The sequence below is a fragment of the Onychostruthus taczanowskii genome, unplaced genomic scaffold (genome assembly GCF_017590055.1).
Source record: "Onychostruthus taczanowskii isolate IOZ18803 unplaced genomic scaffold, ASM1759005v1 scaffold20, whole genome shotgun sequence".
Taxonomy (NCBI): domain Eukaryota; kingdom Metazoa; phylum Chordata; class Aves; order Passeriformes; family Passeridae; genus Onychostruthus; species Onychostruthus taczanowskii.
The window spans coordinates 2654528-2674230 of record NW_024499240.1 but is presented as its reverse complement, the minus strand read 5'-3'; the positions used below and the strand labels follow the sequence as shown (position 1 = coordinate 2674230).

General features: G+C 38.3%; 1 protein-coding gene across 1 annotated transcript; it reads left to right on the top strand.

Moving 5' to 3' along the window:
• Positions 1-601: 601 nt before the first annotated feature.
• Positions 602-19188, top strand: GALNT3 (polypeptide N-acetylgalactosaminyltransferase 3). The gene is made up of 11 exons (XM_041403387.1): positions 602-692; positions 8265-8875; positions 10195-10367; positions 11545-11694; positions 11947-12181; positions 12913-13030; positions 13412-13612; positions 14735-14866; positions 15491-15592; positions 18210-18362; positions 18810-19188. Exons 2-11 carry the CDS (start codon positions 8367-8369, stop codon positions 18930-18932), a joined length of 1896 nt encoding a protein of 631 aa, XP_041259321.1. The 5' UTR covers positions 602-692; positions 8265-8366; the 3' UTR covers positions 18933-19188.
• The last annotated feature ends 515 nt before the right edge of the window (positions 19189-19703 follow it).

The following is a 19703-nucleotide window of genomic DNA, read 5'->3' as shown; positions in this document are numbered from 1 at the left end:
TTCCTAAAAGAACTGGCATCACCATTTTTGGCACTGCTGTGACACAAATCAGTACGAGTACTGCCAAGTCCCCTTCTACTTGCAGAGCACGTTTAGATACCTGCGGTTCAGCAGCTCAACGAAAGAAGTTTTGAAGTGCTGCAGTGAGGCGTTGATTGTGCTGCTATTATTTGAGCGTACAAAGGGGAGACTCTACACTCTGTTTAGGGAGTGCAAATATTCCTTTGAGTTTTTTCTGCCCCACATCAAACCATGCTTCTGTAGAAAAGTGATTTTGTTCCTATCTCTCTGGGAAACTGCATTGTGGAGGGAGCGCGCTCAGTGTGCTATCCCTTCTCTCAGTCTGCGATCTCACCTCAGAGGGATTTGTGTGTTGTTTCCCAGCACTGGGAGTGCTTGGTCGATCCCATCTAGCACAACGTAACGCTTGGCCGGTAGAAGCGATCCCCGCAGCCGCTGCCGTGCGGCCCTGGCTCGGCCCTTGCGGCGCTGGGTGCGCGCAGTGCCGGAGCCCCGTGTCCCGGGCACAGCGGCACGGGCACAGCGGGATGGGCTCAGCGGCTCTCCGGGCACCCGGCCGCGCGCACCTGGCGGGCGCGGGGCGGAAGCCGCAGAGCCCGCCCGGCTCCGGCCTCCCGGGGCTCCGGTGCCGCTCGCTCGGCAGCGCCTTCGCCGTCCTCCCGCCGGACGAGGTGAGTGGTGGAGCCTCGGCAGGCGCCGCGCGGTTCCGCTCCTCCTTGGCCTGTCCAAGGGCAGTGGCCGGCGGCGGGGCAGCGTCCGGTGCCGCTTCTCCTCCGCTCGGCGCAGCCCTGCGGGCGCGCCCGGCGGGGCTCGGCGGGCGGGCGGGAGCCGTGAGTCCGGGAGCGGCCCTGGGGGGCGCGGGGCCGGGACTGCCCCGGGGTCCCCCTCAGCCGCCCCTTGGCGCGCACGCCCCACGCGCGGTGCCCTCACTCGCAGCGAGGCCGCCGGCGCCAGGGGCCTGCCCGGGGCCGGGCCAGCCCAGCCCTGCGAGCCCCGCTCCGGGGGAACGGGGGGCGGCAGAGGAGCCCGGGCTGCCGCCTGTGCTGGCACAGGGCTCCGGGAAGTGCCGGCCGGATGCACTGTCCAAACCGAAGGTATTGACCGAGGGAGGTGTCCGTGCCACGTACGGATCCCGCCCAAGGGTTTGCCCACAGTACCGCATTGATTCGGGGCGGCAGGGTGGTACCAGTTGTGTACATTGCCAGATAACTCTGGTGTATTTCATCCTGCTCAGAGGGCTTTTCAAGAGTTACCGCATTGTCTGTGCCCTCCGGCGGTTTGTTAGTCTTCTGCACAGCAGGTGACTATACTTAGACAATGTTTGCTTAGGTCTGGAAACTGACAGAAGAAGTGTACTTTAAATTTTATAACCTCAGTGGCATGGATTCTTAATTTTTTTAAACTTTGTATAAAATATTCTTTTACAAGGATGAATTTATTAATAAAAATTTTAGCTGGTTAAATAAAAAGTCTTACTGGAAATACAAATATGTATGCATCTCAGTAGTGTTGTGTATGTTAGTCATCTGTAACAAAAAGACCCCCTTTGTTTAAAAGATTATCAATTCTATTGATCAATTCAGCCTTGACTCAAGGCAGTAGTACACTGCTGAGCTGCCAGACTCAGAGCCTGAGACAAAGCAGCCAACTTACAGGGTTTGGTTTCCTTTTTTAGCCAGGTTTGCTCAATGGCCTGGTCAGTTTGGCATCTGCTACTGTCATCTTGAGGCTTCTCAATAACAGGGCAAAGTAAAAATTAAGTTAGTTATGGAGAGCCTGAATTGCTATTTTTGTTGCACTGTGGGAAGGAGCAGAAGGGCAGTGTTCCTCCTTCTCCTCCTTGTAACTGCTATTGCCACTTAACTTGTGTCTTTTTTGGGGTGGGGTGATACCAGAAGCAGCCTGGATATCTTGAGTCCTGTCAAAATAGGAACAAGGTTATAATTGCCCTCTCTGTGACATTTCCCCAGTGTCTGTGGTTCTAGGTGACACACTGTGTTGATTTGAGATAATTTTTTTTTTTGCTTTGCCAAGTTTGCTGCCTGGTTTGCCTGTTCGAAGAGCTGTTGCCTAGTCCAAGGTTTTCCCTCTTTTGGAATCCGTGTAGAGAATAATGTTCATGATATGAAATGTTGATCAGTTGCCTACGAGCACTTAGGAGTTTCTCATCCTAATCTGCTCATTGTTGTGCCTGTCTTCTACAAAATCAGAAAGTGCCTCAAGTTTCTAAACTATAAAGCGCTAGATTTTTTGCAGTCATGTAAAACGGATTTATTTACTTGCTGTCTGTCTTACTATTGTCTGATTTTCCCTAAGACTCACTGAGATCATGTACCATAGGAAATAGTTGTGCTTACAGAGAATCATATCACAAAACCACTGACAGTGATTCAGCAATTAAATTTTAGCATCAGTGACTAACTACAGTGGACTGACATTATTCAGCAGTGAAATGTACCTGGAAAAGAGACACTGAAGTGGGGAGAGGAGGAAAGTGAAGACAGCTTTGGAAGCTTCCAACAAAGATTAGTTTAGCAGTCACTAACCCAGTAAATCTCAGTAAATCTCCCATGAGGTAACTTTCTTTGCTTTATGCTTATCACTTAAACAAAAGTTTAAGGCCAGTTAGAAAACTGTGATTTTAAGACCTGCACTTGATACTTGGATGTTTTTGTTATCTTAGAAATGTTGCTACAATCAGGAAAACAAACAAAAGTCCTCTAGTTATGGTCTAGACATTATCTTCTGGTGCTTAAATGAAAATGATACACTAATCCTTCTAAGTTAAAACAGCACTTCACAGCTGCTATCATGCTAACTTTTCATCATAGCATTTTTAGGAACAGTCTAAAATAATTTTAACAGAGGCCCAAAACAATCTGACCAAGGAAAAAAAGGAAAATACAGAGTTGAGTGAAATTTAAATTTGAGATAAGTGCTTGTCATTTATAGATCACAGGTCTGTAAAAATAAACCATAAATATTTTTATAATATATGGATACTGTGCTATTAATTATCAAAGGGACTGTCTATCACTGCCTATCACATGCAGAGCTTGGCTGTGGAAAAATGGTAGTAGTGCTAATTTTGAAAGAGCATGTGAAAGTTTGAGTTTGAAGCATTTCCATTAGAATACATAAAAGGAGGTTTCGTGATGGTTTGTTTGGGGTTTTTCCTCATGTATTTTTTTTTTTTTTATCTAAATGAAACTGCTGAAGGAGATACTTGACCAAGTTTGTTTCAGTAAGCTGTTCTGTGCTGCTGTTGCTCAGAGCTTCTTCAGTATGCTCCTCCAAAGATACAGCTTCTGCTTTCTCTGTCCTAATCAGTGAGGCAGGTTGCATCCAGTATTTGCTAGAAAAACCTGTGCTCTTAGTGTTTCTAAAATGAAGGCTCAGGAACTGAGCACATGCAGAATTCCTCTAACAACTTTTTTTAACTGGCTGAGCTTCAAAGAATGTACCTGGAGGAACAGCACCTGGGTAGGGTTTGTGAATTTCTTTTTCAGGTATGTGTACCCTATTTAGGAGTCCATTCAGTAGGAGCTCTGACTGAAACAGATAAGCAAGTGTGGAGATAGAAACTAAACTGCTGTTCATGTCTTTAGTCTTTTAACTTCTGTACATTTCATTTTATCATTTTTTTCCTTTATTTATTTCATGAGCTAATATTCTTGTAAACAGTAGCGTAGTTTGCTAAACTTAAGCAACTTATTCAATTATCCCAAGTTTCTGAAGTACTTTTCAATGGTTTTTATTCTATGAAGAATCTTTGTATTCCAAATAAAGCTAGACCTTTATGAAGGGTTCACTCTGAATTGGATGTTTCTTAGTCTGTCACCAAAGGTGCTTATGTGAATGGATGTTCCTCTGAGATGAACTTTTAGGAAGTACAAACAGTTTGGTTCAGTGATTTTTTTTTTTTTTAGATTTATTTGCCAGTATAAAAAAGCATCAATTCCCATGGTGGTAGAAGATGAAAATATAATTTACCAAACTGATTATTTCAGTAACTAATGTTTTAGTAGAACCTACATTGATACTCATGCAAACAAAACAAAAAACCCTGTTCAGAATTTTAAATTCAGAAATGCCAGTAGTGGAAGTACCACTTCTTACAGTTAAAATATCCTGAATACCTTTGTCAGACTTTTGCTAATTTGGTTGCTAATTTGAAGTTGATCATGATTGTCAGGTTTGTTTGGTTTTTTTCCTAAAGTATTTGGTCAGTGTTTTTATTCACACCCACCTTTGATTAAGGGGACTCTAAGGTTTGAGGAAGGGATTGTATGCTTTGGTAACAAGGAGAAATAGACAAACTTTCTGTGAGACTCTGCTTCTCGAATTATAGAAGAATTTGATCAAGTTGAAGCCAAGTTATGTAGTTAAGTGATTTTGATTAGAATAATTCTGAACCATTTTCCCCTATTTTTCCAAATTTTTTAGGTTTTTTTTTTTGTTTTGGTTTTAGTATTTTTACTTATTCTTTTAGATTTTTATGTTCTATAAGCAGTATTGTCAGGAAACATTTGAAACCTGTTTAACATTCGGATAGAAGAAAAGTGGATTTTTAAATACTTTTTAAAAAAAAAATAACCTGAGGTCAAATATATTGTTGATACTAACCCAAATGAATTTTGTCTCTTATGATTGGAAAGAATTTCTGATGATTTAGGATAATGATACCTTCACTTTTTTATAAAAGATTATTCTCTACAGTGTTGTTTAGATCAAGCTAACAAAAATTTCAGAGTTTTCTACTTGTTGGCTACATTAGCAAGGCTTTCTTGTAAGAGCTTTTGCAGGCAGTCTGACATCAGAACCAGTGGGTGGCATAGTGTAACATAGACTGCATTGAATTCTCACACTGCCCATGTGATGTGGTTTGAAGTAGTGTGGCAGCTGCTTTTTGGCACTTTTAGAAGAATTCAGTAGTACATTTTAGTTTTCTGGTTATTTTCCTCAAAAAAAAAAAAAAAATCCAACTGCAGATGTTTAGGGCTAGTTATTTCAAAGGGCTGTAAGAATCCAGACTACTATTAGTGAAAATAACACTAATGAATAGAAGATTAAACACTTTGCTAAACAGTCACCCCAGGGAGTTTAATCATGCCACATATTTCTTCATCATGTCCTGGAGGATTGAATAGTAGCTTGGTCTGTGTTTGCTGACACATTGCTGACACATTGCTATGCCATGAAAATGTGAGAGGCATTTGTGGGGAATAAAAAGATTGTATTTCTGACTACAAAATTATCCTGGTAAAAACCCTAAGTTAAATACAGCTTTCATGGCAAAAGTTCTTTGGACAATGCAGCTTCTGTTCTGGAAACTGCTACTCTCTTGTGGGACAAAGAACTCTTCTCTTATTGTAAGCAATATCCCTATCAGATATTTTGTCAACAAAGCTACACTCAGCATTTGTCTATATCAAAAGGTTTTGCTGTATGCTTGTGGCAATCAAGCCTCTGTCCACCTGGTGTTTGCTGCACATAATATTCCAAGGCTGTCACTTGATCCTTTCCTAAAGAAACATCTTTTCTTTCTGTGCATGGCATGCTGGTAGAGTGTTCTAATCCACACTGAAAGGGTTAACTTGTGTTGCTGTCTTCTACAACCCACCTAACTCCAGGGAAGGTTCTTTTCTGGGGACAGACACATTTCACATGAGTGTTGTGGCAGCATTCTCCATGTCTCGTTTCTAATGCCTTTTATGACATCATGTATTTCAAATATATGTATGGATAGATGGAGGTATATATACAGCTGTTTGGTTTGGTTTTTTTTCCATTTGAGGAGGATATATTTATATTGCTTATTGATTTCTAAGCTTTCAGATTTACTAGTATCTTACATGCTTGTGCATGGTGCACTGCAAAACAGTAATGTGATTTTCTTTTTGATGGTGTTAGGAAATCATTCCTGGTTAGCAACCTGAAGAGACAGTAGTCCCTGCAATGCTGAGTGGTGATCTGTCCATATAGTTGGTGTTTTACATTGTATATTGCATTTTCATGGCCAGGTTAGGAGGTGAGGATGACTGCACAGGTGGCCTCTGTGCTAAGAGACCTGGGGCTGACCCCACCTCCAGTCTCATCCAGGGCTGAACACAGCTGGTTCCAGCCAGCTGTAGAATAGACCCACTGCTGGCCAAAGCTGAGCCACCCAGTGTAGCAGGTGGTGCCTCTGTGACGGGGTATTTAAGAAAGGGTAAAAAATACTGCACAGCAGCTGTGAGAAAGAGGAGGAGAAAAATGTGAAACTCTGCAGAACCCAAGGTCAGTGAAGAAGGAGGGGAGGAGGTATTGCAGGCACTGGAGCAGATATTCCCCCTGCAGTTCATGCAGAAGACTGTAGCAAAGAATTTCTCTGCAGCCCGTGAAGGACCACCCCAGAGGAGGTATGCACTCTGCAGCCTGTGCAGGACCCCAGGCCGGAGCAGGTGGGTTTACCCTGAAGAAAGCTGCAGCCTATGGACAGCCCATGCAGGAGCAAGGTCCTGGCAGGAGCTGTGACCCGTGGATGGCCCGTGCTGGAGCAGTTTGTGCTGGAGTACTGCACTGCATGGAGACAGCCTGTGCTGGAGCAGGGGAAAAGTGTGAAGAGGACGGAGTGCTGAAGTCTTACAAGCTAACCACAGCCCTTATTATTCATTCCTTCTGACCACTAGGTCAGAAGAGAGAGAAGAATTGGGAATGGAGGAGTGAAGCTGAGCCAGGGGAGGTAGTTTGAGCCTTTGTTTCTCACCATCCTACTTATTTTTAATTGGCAGTAAATTCAAATTCATCATTACAAGTCTGTTTCCCCTGTGACAGTAACTGGTAAGTGATCACGGTGTCCTTAGCTCAACCCATGTGATTTTCCATCTTATTTTGTCCCCACTGTCATGCTGAGGATGGAAAGCAAGAGAGTGGCTGGGTTGGTGTCTGGCAGCCAGTCAAGACCAACCCACCAGACATTGTGTGAAAACAAGACATTTTTCAGTCTGGCAGTTTGGTAATTTGGTTGCAATTCTTTCAAAGGGAAGAAAGTTTTTATTTGTAGTGTTCCATATAAAGGTATCAGTATTGCAGTTCAAATGTTTAAGCAGTAAGGAAAAATGGGAAAATAATGTGTGACACAGAAGTGGACTGGTTTGTTTGGTTTGGGTTTTTTGAAATTTTGTGAGTTGAGAAGCATGTTTTTGGTACCTTTTAGTATGATCTAATATGCTTCCCCTCTGCATTCTTTTAACAATAACTCTATGGTAAAAACACTGTAGTTTGAATGCATGGGTTTATCAAGCTGATATAAACTTTGAAAAACAGTATAATGTGAAGAAATCTAGATGCTTAGTTTCTCCTGCAGATTCTTGAAGAAAAGCAGGTAAGGGGTGGGGGTTTTTGTTTTCTCTGACTTGTATCTCTTTCTGAGTATATATTACTCCAGTTGAGATCTGCTTGTATTTCAGAGGAATAAATAGAAAAGTAGTTTTTTGCAATTTTGTGGTCAGTAGTTAGCAAGTGGGAAGTGTGGCTTTGAGCTAGAAGCTGTTTATTTCTCTTCTTGATTCACATACAAGCAATTTAGACAAAAATGAAGCTAGTCCCTGAATAGCTATTTAGGCTGATGGCAGAAGTCATCCTCTTGTAAACTGCCAGTTTGGCAGGGAGAATTTAATTCAAATCACTTGGATTTTGGTCCTCAAAAGTCTTTCATAATTTTGTCTTTGAAAGCAAGTGAATAATTACCTGTCTGTGAAAAAAATAATGGTGGAAACTTGAAAATTGTTGGAATAAGTTGATTGAAAATTCTTTCCTATATTTTAGTTCACTTTCCACATGGCTCTTTCTGACATGCAGCTTGAACTAATGTATTGATGCCTGTTCTTCTTCTGTCCCATCACTGAACTAAAATTCTCTGCTTCTATAAGACTTTATTCTAATTTTAAACAAACTACTTGGAAGAAAATAAACTTGAAGCAGTGGCACTGTGTAGAAATAATGCTTTAGTCTTGATGGTATGCCTAATTTCTGGTTCTTCTATATGAAGTGTATTTAACAAATAAAACCCAAAGCAAAAAGCAGGGGAAGGGCATTTTGGGTATCTTACAGATAGGTTTGATCTGTCTTTAAGTGATGTAGCATGCATAGCGTTTGACTTTTGGGAGCTGTGAATTAATTCCTTCCCATTAATTTCTTATGGCTTTACATAGTTGAATATACCAGATGTCTAAATTAATACCATTTGTTTTAATTTACAGGTGTTATAATTTCAAGAAATGCTGTGACATTATTTGACGAACAACTGTTCTTCAACAAGAGGAACAAACTGTATTCGTCGTGTGAAAATTTTTAAAACTAGAATGGCCTTGAAAAAGACACCTAAACTATTTAAGACATTTTTTCACTGGAAACTCTGGAAATTTAGCATTATTGTGTTTGTCTTTCTGGTATTTTTATTTTTATTACAAAGAGAAGTGGGTGTTCAAGATTTTAAGGATGAAGCAGGGATTGAGCCAGTTGTTGGAAAGAAAAGTCACGTATTAGGTCTTGTGTTAAATGCTATGAACAATATCAAAGGTGCAAAGCCAAAAATGCAGATAAAAGCACCCATTAGGCAAACTAAGGTTCCTGGAGAGAGACTCTGCTTGCCAGGGCACTATACTGCAGTGGAACTGAAACCCTTTCTAGATCGGCCCCTTCAAGATCCTAATGCTCCTGGAGCTTCTGGCAAAGCATTTAAAACCATCAACTTAAATTCAGAAGAACAGAAAGAAAAACAGGCTGGAGAAGAGAAACACTGTTTTAATGCATTTGCAAGTGATAGGATTTCTTTACACCGAGATCTTGGACCAGACACTCGACCTCCTGAGTAAGTTGAAATGTGTATGTCCTGATAGTTGAAAAACTTCTCAGAAATTCAGCCTGCAAAGTGATTTGAGTTCAGCAGTAGGTGATAGTTTAGGAAAGTCTCCTAGCTATACATAATGATTGGCTGTACATAGTGATCCACAGTGCCAAAGCTAAGAATGCTTAGAAAAGCTCGCTTCTTTCGTGGTTTTGAATTCAAAGTAACCATAGTTAAATAAGGTGTTCTGATTTTGCCTTTAAGGCTAAAATTTCTGAGTAACTTTCAGGAAGCGTGCTTAGTTTTACTTAGAATAAAAATGTGGTTTCAACATTTTTCCAATTAAAACACCACCCCACCGTCACTTTTTTAGCATTCAGTGTTAATAAAACTACATAATTTAATTTAATAAATTAGGAATTTAGGCACAATTTAATAAATTTGGATTTGTAAACTTGGGGGAACAAGGGAATGGAAGATCTCAGCAGCAGTCTTGCAGCATTGAAGAATTTTTTAAATGTAGACTGTAGGACTTGGGTAGAGTGGGAGAGTGGGTTTTAGTTATGAGCTGTCTCTGTCAGCGTCAGATGAAATGTTGTCAGCCATCTGTGGCAGGAGTGGCTGAACTTACTGAGCTGCTGCTGATACACACAGTGCAGCTCACCATAACCTCTCCTAGAGCATAACTGGGGAGGCTTTGCTTGTGTATTTTGTGAGGCAGTGACTGTGGTTATTACCTTGGGGTGTCCTCCAGGCACTTAACAGTACGTGTGCAACTTACGAATACAGCATTGTCATCTTGACTTGCCATTGGATCTAAAGTTATGTTTAGGATATGTCAGTCTTGAAAAACTGTGGGTTTAAAATTGTATCACTTGAATGGGACATGCTGCCCTAAGCCTTACATTGCATTTCTACAGAGCTTTGAAATTTGAATTAGATAGGTTGTATTTTCCTTGCAAACTCTGAATTTTTCTAATAAGTGTTCTTTATGTTCTTAGGTTTCAGCAGTGACTTTTGAGTTAGCTTAGTCAGTACCTGCTGTTCTCCATAAAATATTTTTTCCTGAAGAAGGCCTTGGTATTATATGAAATGCACTCAAATGTGTGTGAGGCAGAAGCAAAACTAAGTTGTTCAATTCTCAATCATGATATTAAAAAAAACCACTCTGAACCACTGCTTCAGTTGAAGTACCTACCTTTGCACTCCAAAGCTAGGATAGAGAGCAGAAAAGCAGGGCAATTTAATGTCCATAGTTATAAAGTTTTGTACTAGAAAGAAGCATTTGTTTGAGTAAAAAATTGTTGTCCATTTTATAACCCCTGACACTTTGTAATTTGTAGATGTATTGAACAAAAGTTTAAGCGCTGCCCGCCATTGCCAACCACAAGCATTATCATTGTTTTCCATAATGAAGCGTGGTCAACTCTGCTCAGAACTGTCCACAGTGTGATGTACACAGCTCCTGCCATACTGCTGAAAGAGATTATTTTGGTGGATGATGCCAGTGTAGATGGTAAGAAGTCTTCCTGCTTTTGCTTCTGTTTTTGTTTTAATTGAAGAGGTTAATTGCAGATAAATTGGCTAAGGTCTCTTTACCACTGCTGACATGTATAACAGTATTTGGTTTTTCTTTCTTTTTTTTTTAAATATAAAATAGCCCTCCCCCACCATTTTTCCCTAAGGTAGTTAAATATGAAATTCCTGTGCTTTAAAAGGTTTTTAAACTCCATTTCTGTTTTTTTTTTTCCAATTCTGATGCTGATTTACCTGCATAACTGCTTGCATGATAAGCGGCTTTGTTATTTTTGTTTCAAACCAATTGCAATTTGTAGAACAAAGTATCCAAGTGTAAATTGGCCAGACTTCTAGAAATTTGCATTTTATCACTGTGGCTGTCTTTAGGCAAATAAATTTCATTAATATAAAGGGCAGTGTCTTTATTAGAAAGCAAAATTATTTAATGGCAAAATAATCTTCAACAGTCAAGCTGACTCTCAAAAATAATTATATATATACTTGGTGTAAACACGAATGCAAGTTCAAAAAACTTGGTATGCTTAGCTTCAGATGAACATGTTTATACAGACTTCTACTAATGTATTTACACTTTTTGCAAGTCTATATTGAGTATATGGAAACACTTGGATGTGAAGTATGTTCAGTAGTACAGTTTAATACTTAGGATGGGCAGAATCAAAAAGATTTTGTGGGATGTTTCATGAGAGGTGTGGGTTTCTTTCTCAAAATCGGAACACTTAGTTTTTTATATGGCTTCTGTTGCTGTTGTAAATACTGTAGCCTTTGAAAACTGTGTAAATGTGCCATCATTAAGGAAAGAATTTGTATGTTCTGCAGATAATGTAAGTATGAGATCCATTTACTATGAAAATGGAATTGGTATTCAAACGGTTAACACTGCAGCAGAGATGTACTAGCACATCCTTTCTTGTTCAGAATTATTTTAATGTTCCATCTCCTGTTGTCTGCTGGTCATCTCTTGCTACACCTCTACCCCCAAAATACTCAGGCCCTAAAAATAACCTTCAGCAGATAGGAATTTTTATGGCTTTGATGTAGAGATAATTTCTGGGGTTAGTGTGAGTTGTTTATCTTGTTCACTTAATAGTGTAACATTTTGGGCAGTGGCCTGTGTATACACTGGATATCCTGACACTGATTTCTCTTTCTAGAGTACCTGCATGATAAACTAGATGAATATGTGAAACAGTTTCAAATAGTTAAAGTGGTCCGTCAGAAGGAAAGAAAAGGTCTGATCACTGCACGGTTGTTGGGAGCTTCAGTAGCAACAGGAGAGACCCTTACCTTCCTGGATGCTCATTGTAAGTGGAACCTGTAAACATGTCAGGTCTGGTTTAGAATGCTGTTGTCTTTAATTTAATGTTGCAGATTTTTTTATGAATTATAAATGTTAGCAATATATCATCTTTCCTATTGCTATTTCATATTATTGAATGTACAATTAACAATGCTATTTAAAAATAGTCCATATTGGCTTGCTGGACATGTTAAAACATACCCTGTGTACTACTTTATAGCCAAGCAAAAATTCAGTGTTCCCATTTTCTCCACAGGTGAATGCTTTTATGGCTGGTTAGAGCCATTATTGGCAAGAATAGCTGAGAATCCTGTTGCTGTTGTAAGCCCTGACATTGCTTCTATCGATCTCAATACCTTTGAATTCAGTAAACCATCTCCTTATGTGCGTAGCCACAACAGAGGAAATTTTGATTGGAGTTTGTCATTTGGATGGGAGTCTCTTCCTAAACATGAGAATAAAAGAAGAAAGGATGAAACCTATCCAATTAGGTAAATTTAATTTGAATACTATTTAAATCCTTCTGTTTTCATGGCGTTTATCTTATGAACACTAGTTTGTAAATAAATAGTTCTTCAGATGAGTATAATGATACTTCTTAGCATCTTAGATCTTTTTTGTAATACTTTCTTTACAAACCACATTTTAAAGCATTCATAAAAATATAGCCTCCTTAAGGTAGCAATTGCTTTGCATTACTTCTTCTACGTACAGTGGAGATTGCCTATATTCCTAGGGGGGAGGCACAGAGGAGGATTATAAAGTTATTTTCAGAGACAGTACAATGATTCTGTCTTCTCATTCACTTTACTTGAAAGAATGGCAAAAAGGGTCAGAGCACCCAAATATCAGGCTTATACAGTAGTGCATTTGATAACAATTGTACCTGCTTTGTCCACAGACACTTACTGGTCTGCAGGAGTTGTACTTTTGCTCGATTTCCTCCATAAAGAGAAAATTTGTTTGTTTTCCTGGTGCTTTCTTTTATGCCAGCAATTGTTAGTCTGAACAAGTTCTTAATAAATGTCAATAAGCTGTCAAGTGAGACTCTGTGTGAACATATTTATTTAAGTGCTAGAAGTATTATCTATGCCAGGAATATGCATCACTGTAGTGAAATACGAACAAGTGTATGGAAAATTCCTAGAACAGTTGCACCATGATTTCACATCTATATTTAAAAAACCGTTCTGTCTTTCTCAGTAAAATTTTGTTTTTGCAGAACACCAACTTTTGCTGGAGGTCTCTTTTCAATATCAAAAGACTACTTTGAACACATTGGAAGCTATGATGAAGAAATGGAAATTTGGGGAGGTGAAAATATAGAAATGTCTTTCAGAGTAAGTTTAGCTCATTAATTAGCAACTGCCTCTATGCTGACAGTATACAGGGGATTTGAGAATAAATTAGTATTAGATATCGACTCCTCTGCTCAATCAGCCAACTAGGACAAGGAAATTTGAGTTACTAATTACCTATGAAATAAAATACAAGCATGTTCACTAAACTGCTTTTGATGTTTTTTAAAATGCTTTTAGGGTTTCTATCTGAAATGTGTGTTTCCAGAGCTTGTATGATTAGGAAATTCACTAATGGTATGCCTGATGTATGTACTCTTGCTAGTGGTTTGATGTGTTCTGGCAAACAATAGTATTTCTGAATTTTTGTCCACTCCCTGAATTCTAATTGCAGTGTACTTACACACTAAATGTTATTATTAGGTATGGCAATGTGGTGGACAGTTGGAGATCATGCCTTGCTCTGTTGTTGGCCATGTCTTTCGCAGCAAGAGTCCCCATACTTTCCCAAAAGGTACTCAGGTGATCACACGTAATCAAGTTCGCCTTGCAGAAGTGTGGATGGATGAATATAAAGAAATATTTTACCGAAGAAACACAGAGGCAGCAAAAATTGTGAAACAAGTAGGTGGTGGTGGTGGTATTAGAAATCACACTTGCTGCGGTGAAAGTTTTGGTGAGCAAAAGTTATTTATTGACAAAGTATGTAAGGATTCTAGATATTTTAATTAAAAGACTGTTTAGTTTGCTTAATGCTGCAGCCCCAACAAACATGAAAAAACCTCAATTGTTTGGGTGATGAATGTTGATTTTGTATGGTTTTTGAGGTTTTTTATTGGGGTTTTTTGTTGATTTTTTGAGGTTTTTTTTGTTGGTGTTTTTTTTTAATACATTCTCCTGGGTTGTTTGCATTGTGCAGATGCAGGAACTACCAGAAGAACATGAGAGAAACTAATGGATGTAGACAATATAAACTAACTTATTTTCTGGAGTGAGAAAAATGTCTTGTTAGTTTCAAGCTGCTGAGTATTCTTAATCAAAAAGCAGGTTTTGTGATTCTTTAGCAGCAGAACAAAAGTTACTTGATGGTGGATAACCATCCTGTCTCTGTCTGCTTAAAAAGTCAGTTATTTTCAAGTAAATAAATATTTGGGATTGAGGTTGGGGGTTGGCTTATTTATTTTGTACGTTTTCTGCCCAGCTAGAATTCTAAGTTTTCTTTTAGGAGCTATTTTTCCCCCTTCACGTGATAAATTTTTGTGATTATTGTATCACTGAAAGCATTAAATTTCCTAGGCATGTTCAGCAGCTAAACAACTGAATTTTGTTTGGGAGATTCTACATTGTACTGGATATTATGCTAATTATTTCATTAATCCAGTTTGTTGTTTCAGCGTACACTTTTAGTGCGATCAGTTGGCTTTATGGCTGTAATCAGTATGTTCTTACTTGGACTTTCCCTCTTCATGGCACTCTGCTAAAACTTTCTGGGGACTAAAGATACTTCTATGTTTTCCACCTTGCCATGTATTTTTCTTGCAAGTGCTTTGAAAAGCTGCAGGCAGGATGTCAGTGGTGTTATGACACTGAAAGACAGCAGTAGTAGTACAGCATTAACAAGAAAAAAATCAACCAAGGAAGCTTAAAACTTGCCTAGTTCTGTACAGAATATCATAGCTTTACATGTGCAAAATGAATGTCAATATATTTATCTTCCATCCTTCTTTACCTCCTTTCCTTTAACAGAAAACATTTGGAGACATATCAAAAAGACTTGATTTAAGGCAGCGCCTGCAGTGTAAAAATTTTACCTGGTACCTCAGTAATGTTTATCCAGAAGCATATGTGCCAGACCTGAATCCTTTGTTTTCTGGATATGTAAGTTTCATTTTAATTACTTCCTATATTCTTCATAGTCCAGGAAGTTTGCTTATCTCTTGTACTACCTTAGCCATAGCTTTTAGACTTTATCTTTAACTGCTCTAGGGTTTTCTGTCACTACTCTGGACAAAGAATCTCTTCTGTATACCTTTTATAGCTTTGTCAATAGCTGTGTCATTTTCATTTTTCATTTATGTCAAAAGTCATTTTCCCTGCCAAATAACTTTAGACATTGCATTGCTAAAACAAACAAAAAAAGTAATAGCTCTTAACTTGAGGTGAACATGAATTTTCAGCGTGTATCTACAAATAAAATTTTCCCTTCCTCCTGTTTTAAATATTTTACATGTATGTGTTCAAAGTGTGATTTGAATCACAGTAACATTGTACAGAGCAGCTAATAACTCCATGTGTGACTGTAGTTACTAGGCTTTCAGTTAGAAAAGATTACCTGAGGAAAGATTACCAGGATTTTTAGAGATGAGCTTAGCAGAAAGTAAAAATGAACGAATTGCTGTAATTGTTGTTAACTAAAGGTGACTTTTGTGTATGACTGAGAGAGTTTGAGTTTCTCCAGTCATTCTACTGAGCTTTTTTATCCTGACAACACCCTTTCTTTAGTTAAAAAATATAGGTAACCGCATGTGTCTGGATGTTGGTGAAAATAACCATGGTGACAAACCCTTGATTATGTATTCTTGTCATGGACTTGGAGGAAACCAGGTAAAATATTTAATACCTGATTTTTATTCTTTCTTCTGTTGTAGCTTTACTGTATAAAAACTTTTAATTAATTTTAGAGAAATTGACTAATTTTTAATATGCAATTTCTCTCTCTTTTTTCCTTTATTTTCTTAAACAGTTAATTCCTATATATATTTTTAAAGAAAAATTCCATACCACTCTTCGTGTCATGTCCTGTTTCTAATGTTTTAACTTCAATATACAAATTCAGATTTCAAACACACTTGCACTGCTTCACTTGCCCTCTCTTTTCTATGCAAAACCTTTTCATGTCACCCTTACTCCTGTCTTATAAGTGTTGTCTTCTTAATTCTTCCTCTCCTTATGCTTCCTCCTATTGCTTCTTTCTCTGTCACCAGGACTCGCACTGTCAAGGAAGATGTTGGTTGGAATCCAGCCAATGGGAGAGCAAGTGTCCAGGCCTGAGCCACCTTCCCTATCATGCTTGCAGCCTCACAGTGTGAGGTCAAAGTGGCCTATCCTGCACTGGCTAATGCAAGTGAATAATATGATTCCATTTGTTCAAGAGGAGCTCTCTTTGGTCCATAGCTCTTGGAGGCAGCCCTGGTGCTCTGTTCCTTCTACAATATGACTTGCAATAGATTTCAGATACTGAGTTGTTCCATCATTACTGTAATACTAACAAAAAGAACATCTCCTTCCCTGCCCAGAAATGCACATTTCTCTGTTGCCTTTAAAAGTGATCCTTAATAATTAAAGGTCAGCAAAGGTCTAAACGTTTTTATTAGAATATAATTGTTATCTTATGGCGGGGAGGGTGTTAATAATTTTTTTTTCAATCTTAAAAGATATCCTTGGCACATTGATGGCACTGTGAAAATTGAGACACATAATCCTAGTCAGTTTCTTCCTAATAATTTTTTGTGAGACATGGCATGCTGTCTAGATTAAGAACTACCCTATTATGTTAGCTTCTTACAGGATTGAATTTGGGGTTTTATTTGATTGTGAATTAATACTATTAGCCTTTTCACATTGTCACAGTCATTAAATTGGGAGCCCTGTAGAAAGATATTGTATTAAGAGATCTGCTGTATGTTTCTATTATTCTCTTAAGTTATCTTGGGCTATACTAAAATTCTATTCTTTCTAGTGTTATGTTTTTTGTTTTCCCTCCTGCTACAAAATAACAGTCTGAATGCCTTTAAATGCCAGCCTTCAAAAATCTGATTTTGCTGATAATGCTTAAGAGATGCATATCTGCTTACTTAACCCTTCTCATTACAATGCTCTGTTTTCAGTTGTCCTCTATTCTTTAACAGACTTTCAGCAGTGTAGGCTGATATTTCCCATGCTGCCATCTTCGTCCATATATTTGAAATGGGAGTTGAAAAGACAACCTAGTTTTCAGAGTTGTACATCAGTTGTGTATTATTCTTCCTTTTTAGAATGTTGGAGGCTGGGAGCATGCCCATCTCAATACCCAAAATTAATAAAGTTCTAAACATAGCTTTCAAGTCATTATTTTCAGGGCTTGCAGAGACGTTAAGTTCCAAAAATAAAAGGACAGATTAAGTCAGATTGGCAGATGAAGAGTAAATTACTATGTCTGAGAGCTAAATGACTAGGCAGGTCACTCCTTCACTACCTGTTTTGAGGACTGTTGTTGGTCCTAGAGACTTAAGAGTGGGATGCCTGTTTGTTCCTCAGTGCTGTTCCCATGGTTCCCAAGGTAGCGAGGAGGTGATTGCTGCTGACCACTGGAAAACAGGAGGCCAAGGGGGATAACTGAGCCTGGCCTTCATATTCAAAGGAAAGATATGATGGAGGTGGCTGACATCCAGAGGCAAGGAAGTGAGATGTGATGTTAGGGACTCTGCTGGTAAATGTGGGAGAAAAGGAAGAGACCAAATGTTAAGTTAGGGCTGAAGGAGTAAAAGAACAGCTGTGTCTGTAGCTTTTAGAAGAAAATCCCTGTTAGGATCCAAATTATAGCTGAGCCTTACGAGTACTCTGCTGTCAGGAGATCATGGTAAAATGAGCTCACAAAATACATGCTTATAATTTTCTAATGGTTACCTCTAATTAATTTTCTAATGGTTACTTCTAATTAATTTTCTAATGGTTACAAGAGGCTATATTGCATCCTATTGTTCACATTTATTGTTTAGATCAAGCAGCAAAAATTGCTGTTTTGTTGCTGCATTGTTTTGTGTGACAACTCTTCTTTTTGGTTGCTCTAAGAAAAAACAAAATCTAGCAACAGAATTGAATGGAGATTTTTAGTTAAGAAATGCCAAAATTTAAGGTATCTTAAACTATCTCTACTCTTCAGTTTGTCTCCTTAAATTATATATGGTCTGTGTGGGAGTAAAATTTTGCATCACACATGCAGCAAATGTTATTTCCAATTTATACATACCAGTATAAATTAGTATTGCATTACTACTAAAAACTGCTTTTAGTTTTGTAAACACTTTTGAAGTGTCTATGCTAAAAATCAGAGGAATTATTCTGTAGTCTCAAATTTTTTAATAAGAAATGTATTATTTTGTGTATGCAAATTTGAAAGGCTTAATTTAGCTTAATACTTTTGTGTTTGTTTACCAAACTTTTTAAAAATTTATTTAAATAGTACTTTGAATATTCTGCACACCATGAAGTTCGCCATAACATTCAGAAGGAGCTTTGTCTGCATGCTTCCAAGGGACCTGTGCAGCTTCGTGAGTGCACCTACAAAGGCCAGAAAACCTTTGCTGTTGGGGAAGAGCAGTGGCTGCACCAGAAGGTACATATCCTGGGCAGTGAAATGACATTTTTATTAGTTAATTTTGGATTTTCAATAAAAACAAAAACGCCAACAAAACAAAAACTCTGAAGCCAAGAAAATGGAAGTTTAGTTTTGGCTGGAAAATGGAGATAATTCCAGCTTTTCAGTTACAGATCAAAACTTGATGTCACTAGTAGGAATGTCACTTAAAAAACCAGTTGATATCCTTCAGTGTGATTGTCTAGACATCCACCTGGAAGTCAATTCAGATGTTTTGTATTTTTAAAATAATTTACAAAATTTTCCTAACAAAGCAAGTTGGCACTTACACACTACTTGTGTATTTTCTAGCCCCCTCTGCAGCACCTGTATGAGCTTACTCTTTAGCACCCAGTTTCGGGGAAGAGCTGTGGGGGGAACTAGCATGTTCATTGTTTGTTCACTTTTCTTTTCCTCCTTTTTTAGGATCAAACTCTATACAATGAAGCACTACATATGTGCCTTACAGGAAATGGAGAGCATCCGAGTTTGGCAGTCTGTAATCCATCAGACCCTTTCCAGAAGTGGATTTTTGGCCAGAAAAATTAAGATTTGATATTATAGGCCAGAAGCATTTTATTAAAAGAACCATTCTGAACTGTGATCATATGCACATATTGGATTTTAATGTGATCGTTTAAATGCAAAATGTTTAAAGAGTTTCTTTTCCCTCTTAAGTTGGATGTAAAATGTGTCATATGAGATTCCCTGGGACTCTGGTATACCAAAGATAATTGGGATCCTGGTTATATTTTGTTTACAATATTTCTATGATAAGACTTTATATGTTGACCACTGATTTATGGATCCTGTTAGTTCTCTTATCTTAGGGGCCATGTGTGGGGGTTTTTGACATACTGTAAGAACTTCTGAAGACGACTAATTTTCTCTGTAGTGTTGTGAGAAATTATTGTCTGCTGTCTAAAACCCAATACACTTTATATGTATGGTTTTTATGCTCAAATGGCTGACTCTGTTTTGTAATAATTTACTCAGTGAACTTTCTCTATTTTTTAAGTTTCTTCATTTGAAAAATTAGACCATCAGGTCAAAGCCAAATAGATACCACATTGTTCTCAGCTTCTAGAAAGTCATTTGTTTTGTAGAAGAAAAAAGTAATTTCACTAAAATATGTATTTATGATTATTTTAGTAGAAAATCTGCTTATTTTGATACTAGTCTTTTGTTTAGCCAAAACTTCTTGTATAGGTTTTTGCATTTCATGGACTTAAAAAATTATTATAAAGTTTTATTGTAGTAGGTTTCTGAGCTGCTTAACATTCACACATTTTTTCAGCATTCTGTTCATTATTGCTTTTA

What these genes read in the sequence shown, in the direction of transcription:
- GALNT3 (XM_041403387.1), top strand. Translation starts at nt 8,367, where the DNA reads ATGGCCTTGAAAAAGACACCTAAACTATTTAAGACATTTTTTCACTGG. An exon ending in ATATAGAAATGTCTTTCAGA is followed by an intron (nt 13,031 to 13,411) that starts GTAAGTTTAGCT and finishes TGTTATTATTAG; the next exon opens with GTATGGCAATGTGGTGGACA. An exon ending in ATCCTTTGTTTTCTGGATAT is followed by an intron (nt 14,867 to 15,490) that starts GTAAGTTTCATT and finishes CCCTTTCTTTAG; the next exon opens with TTAAAAAATATAGGTAACCG.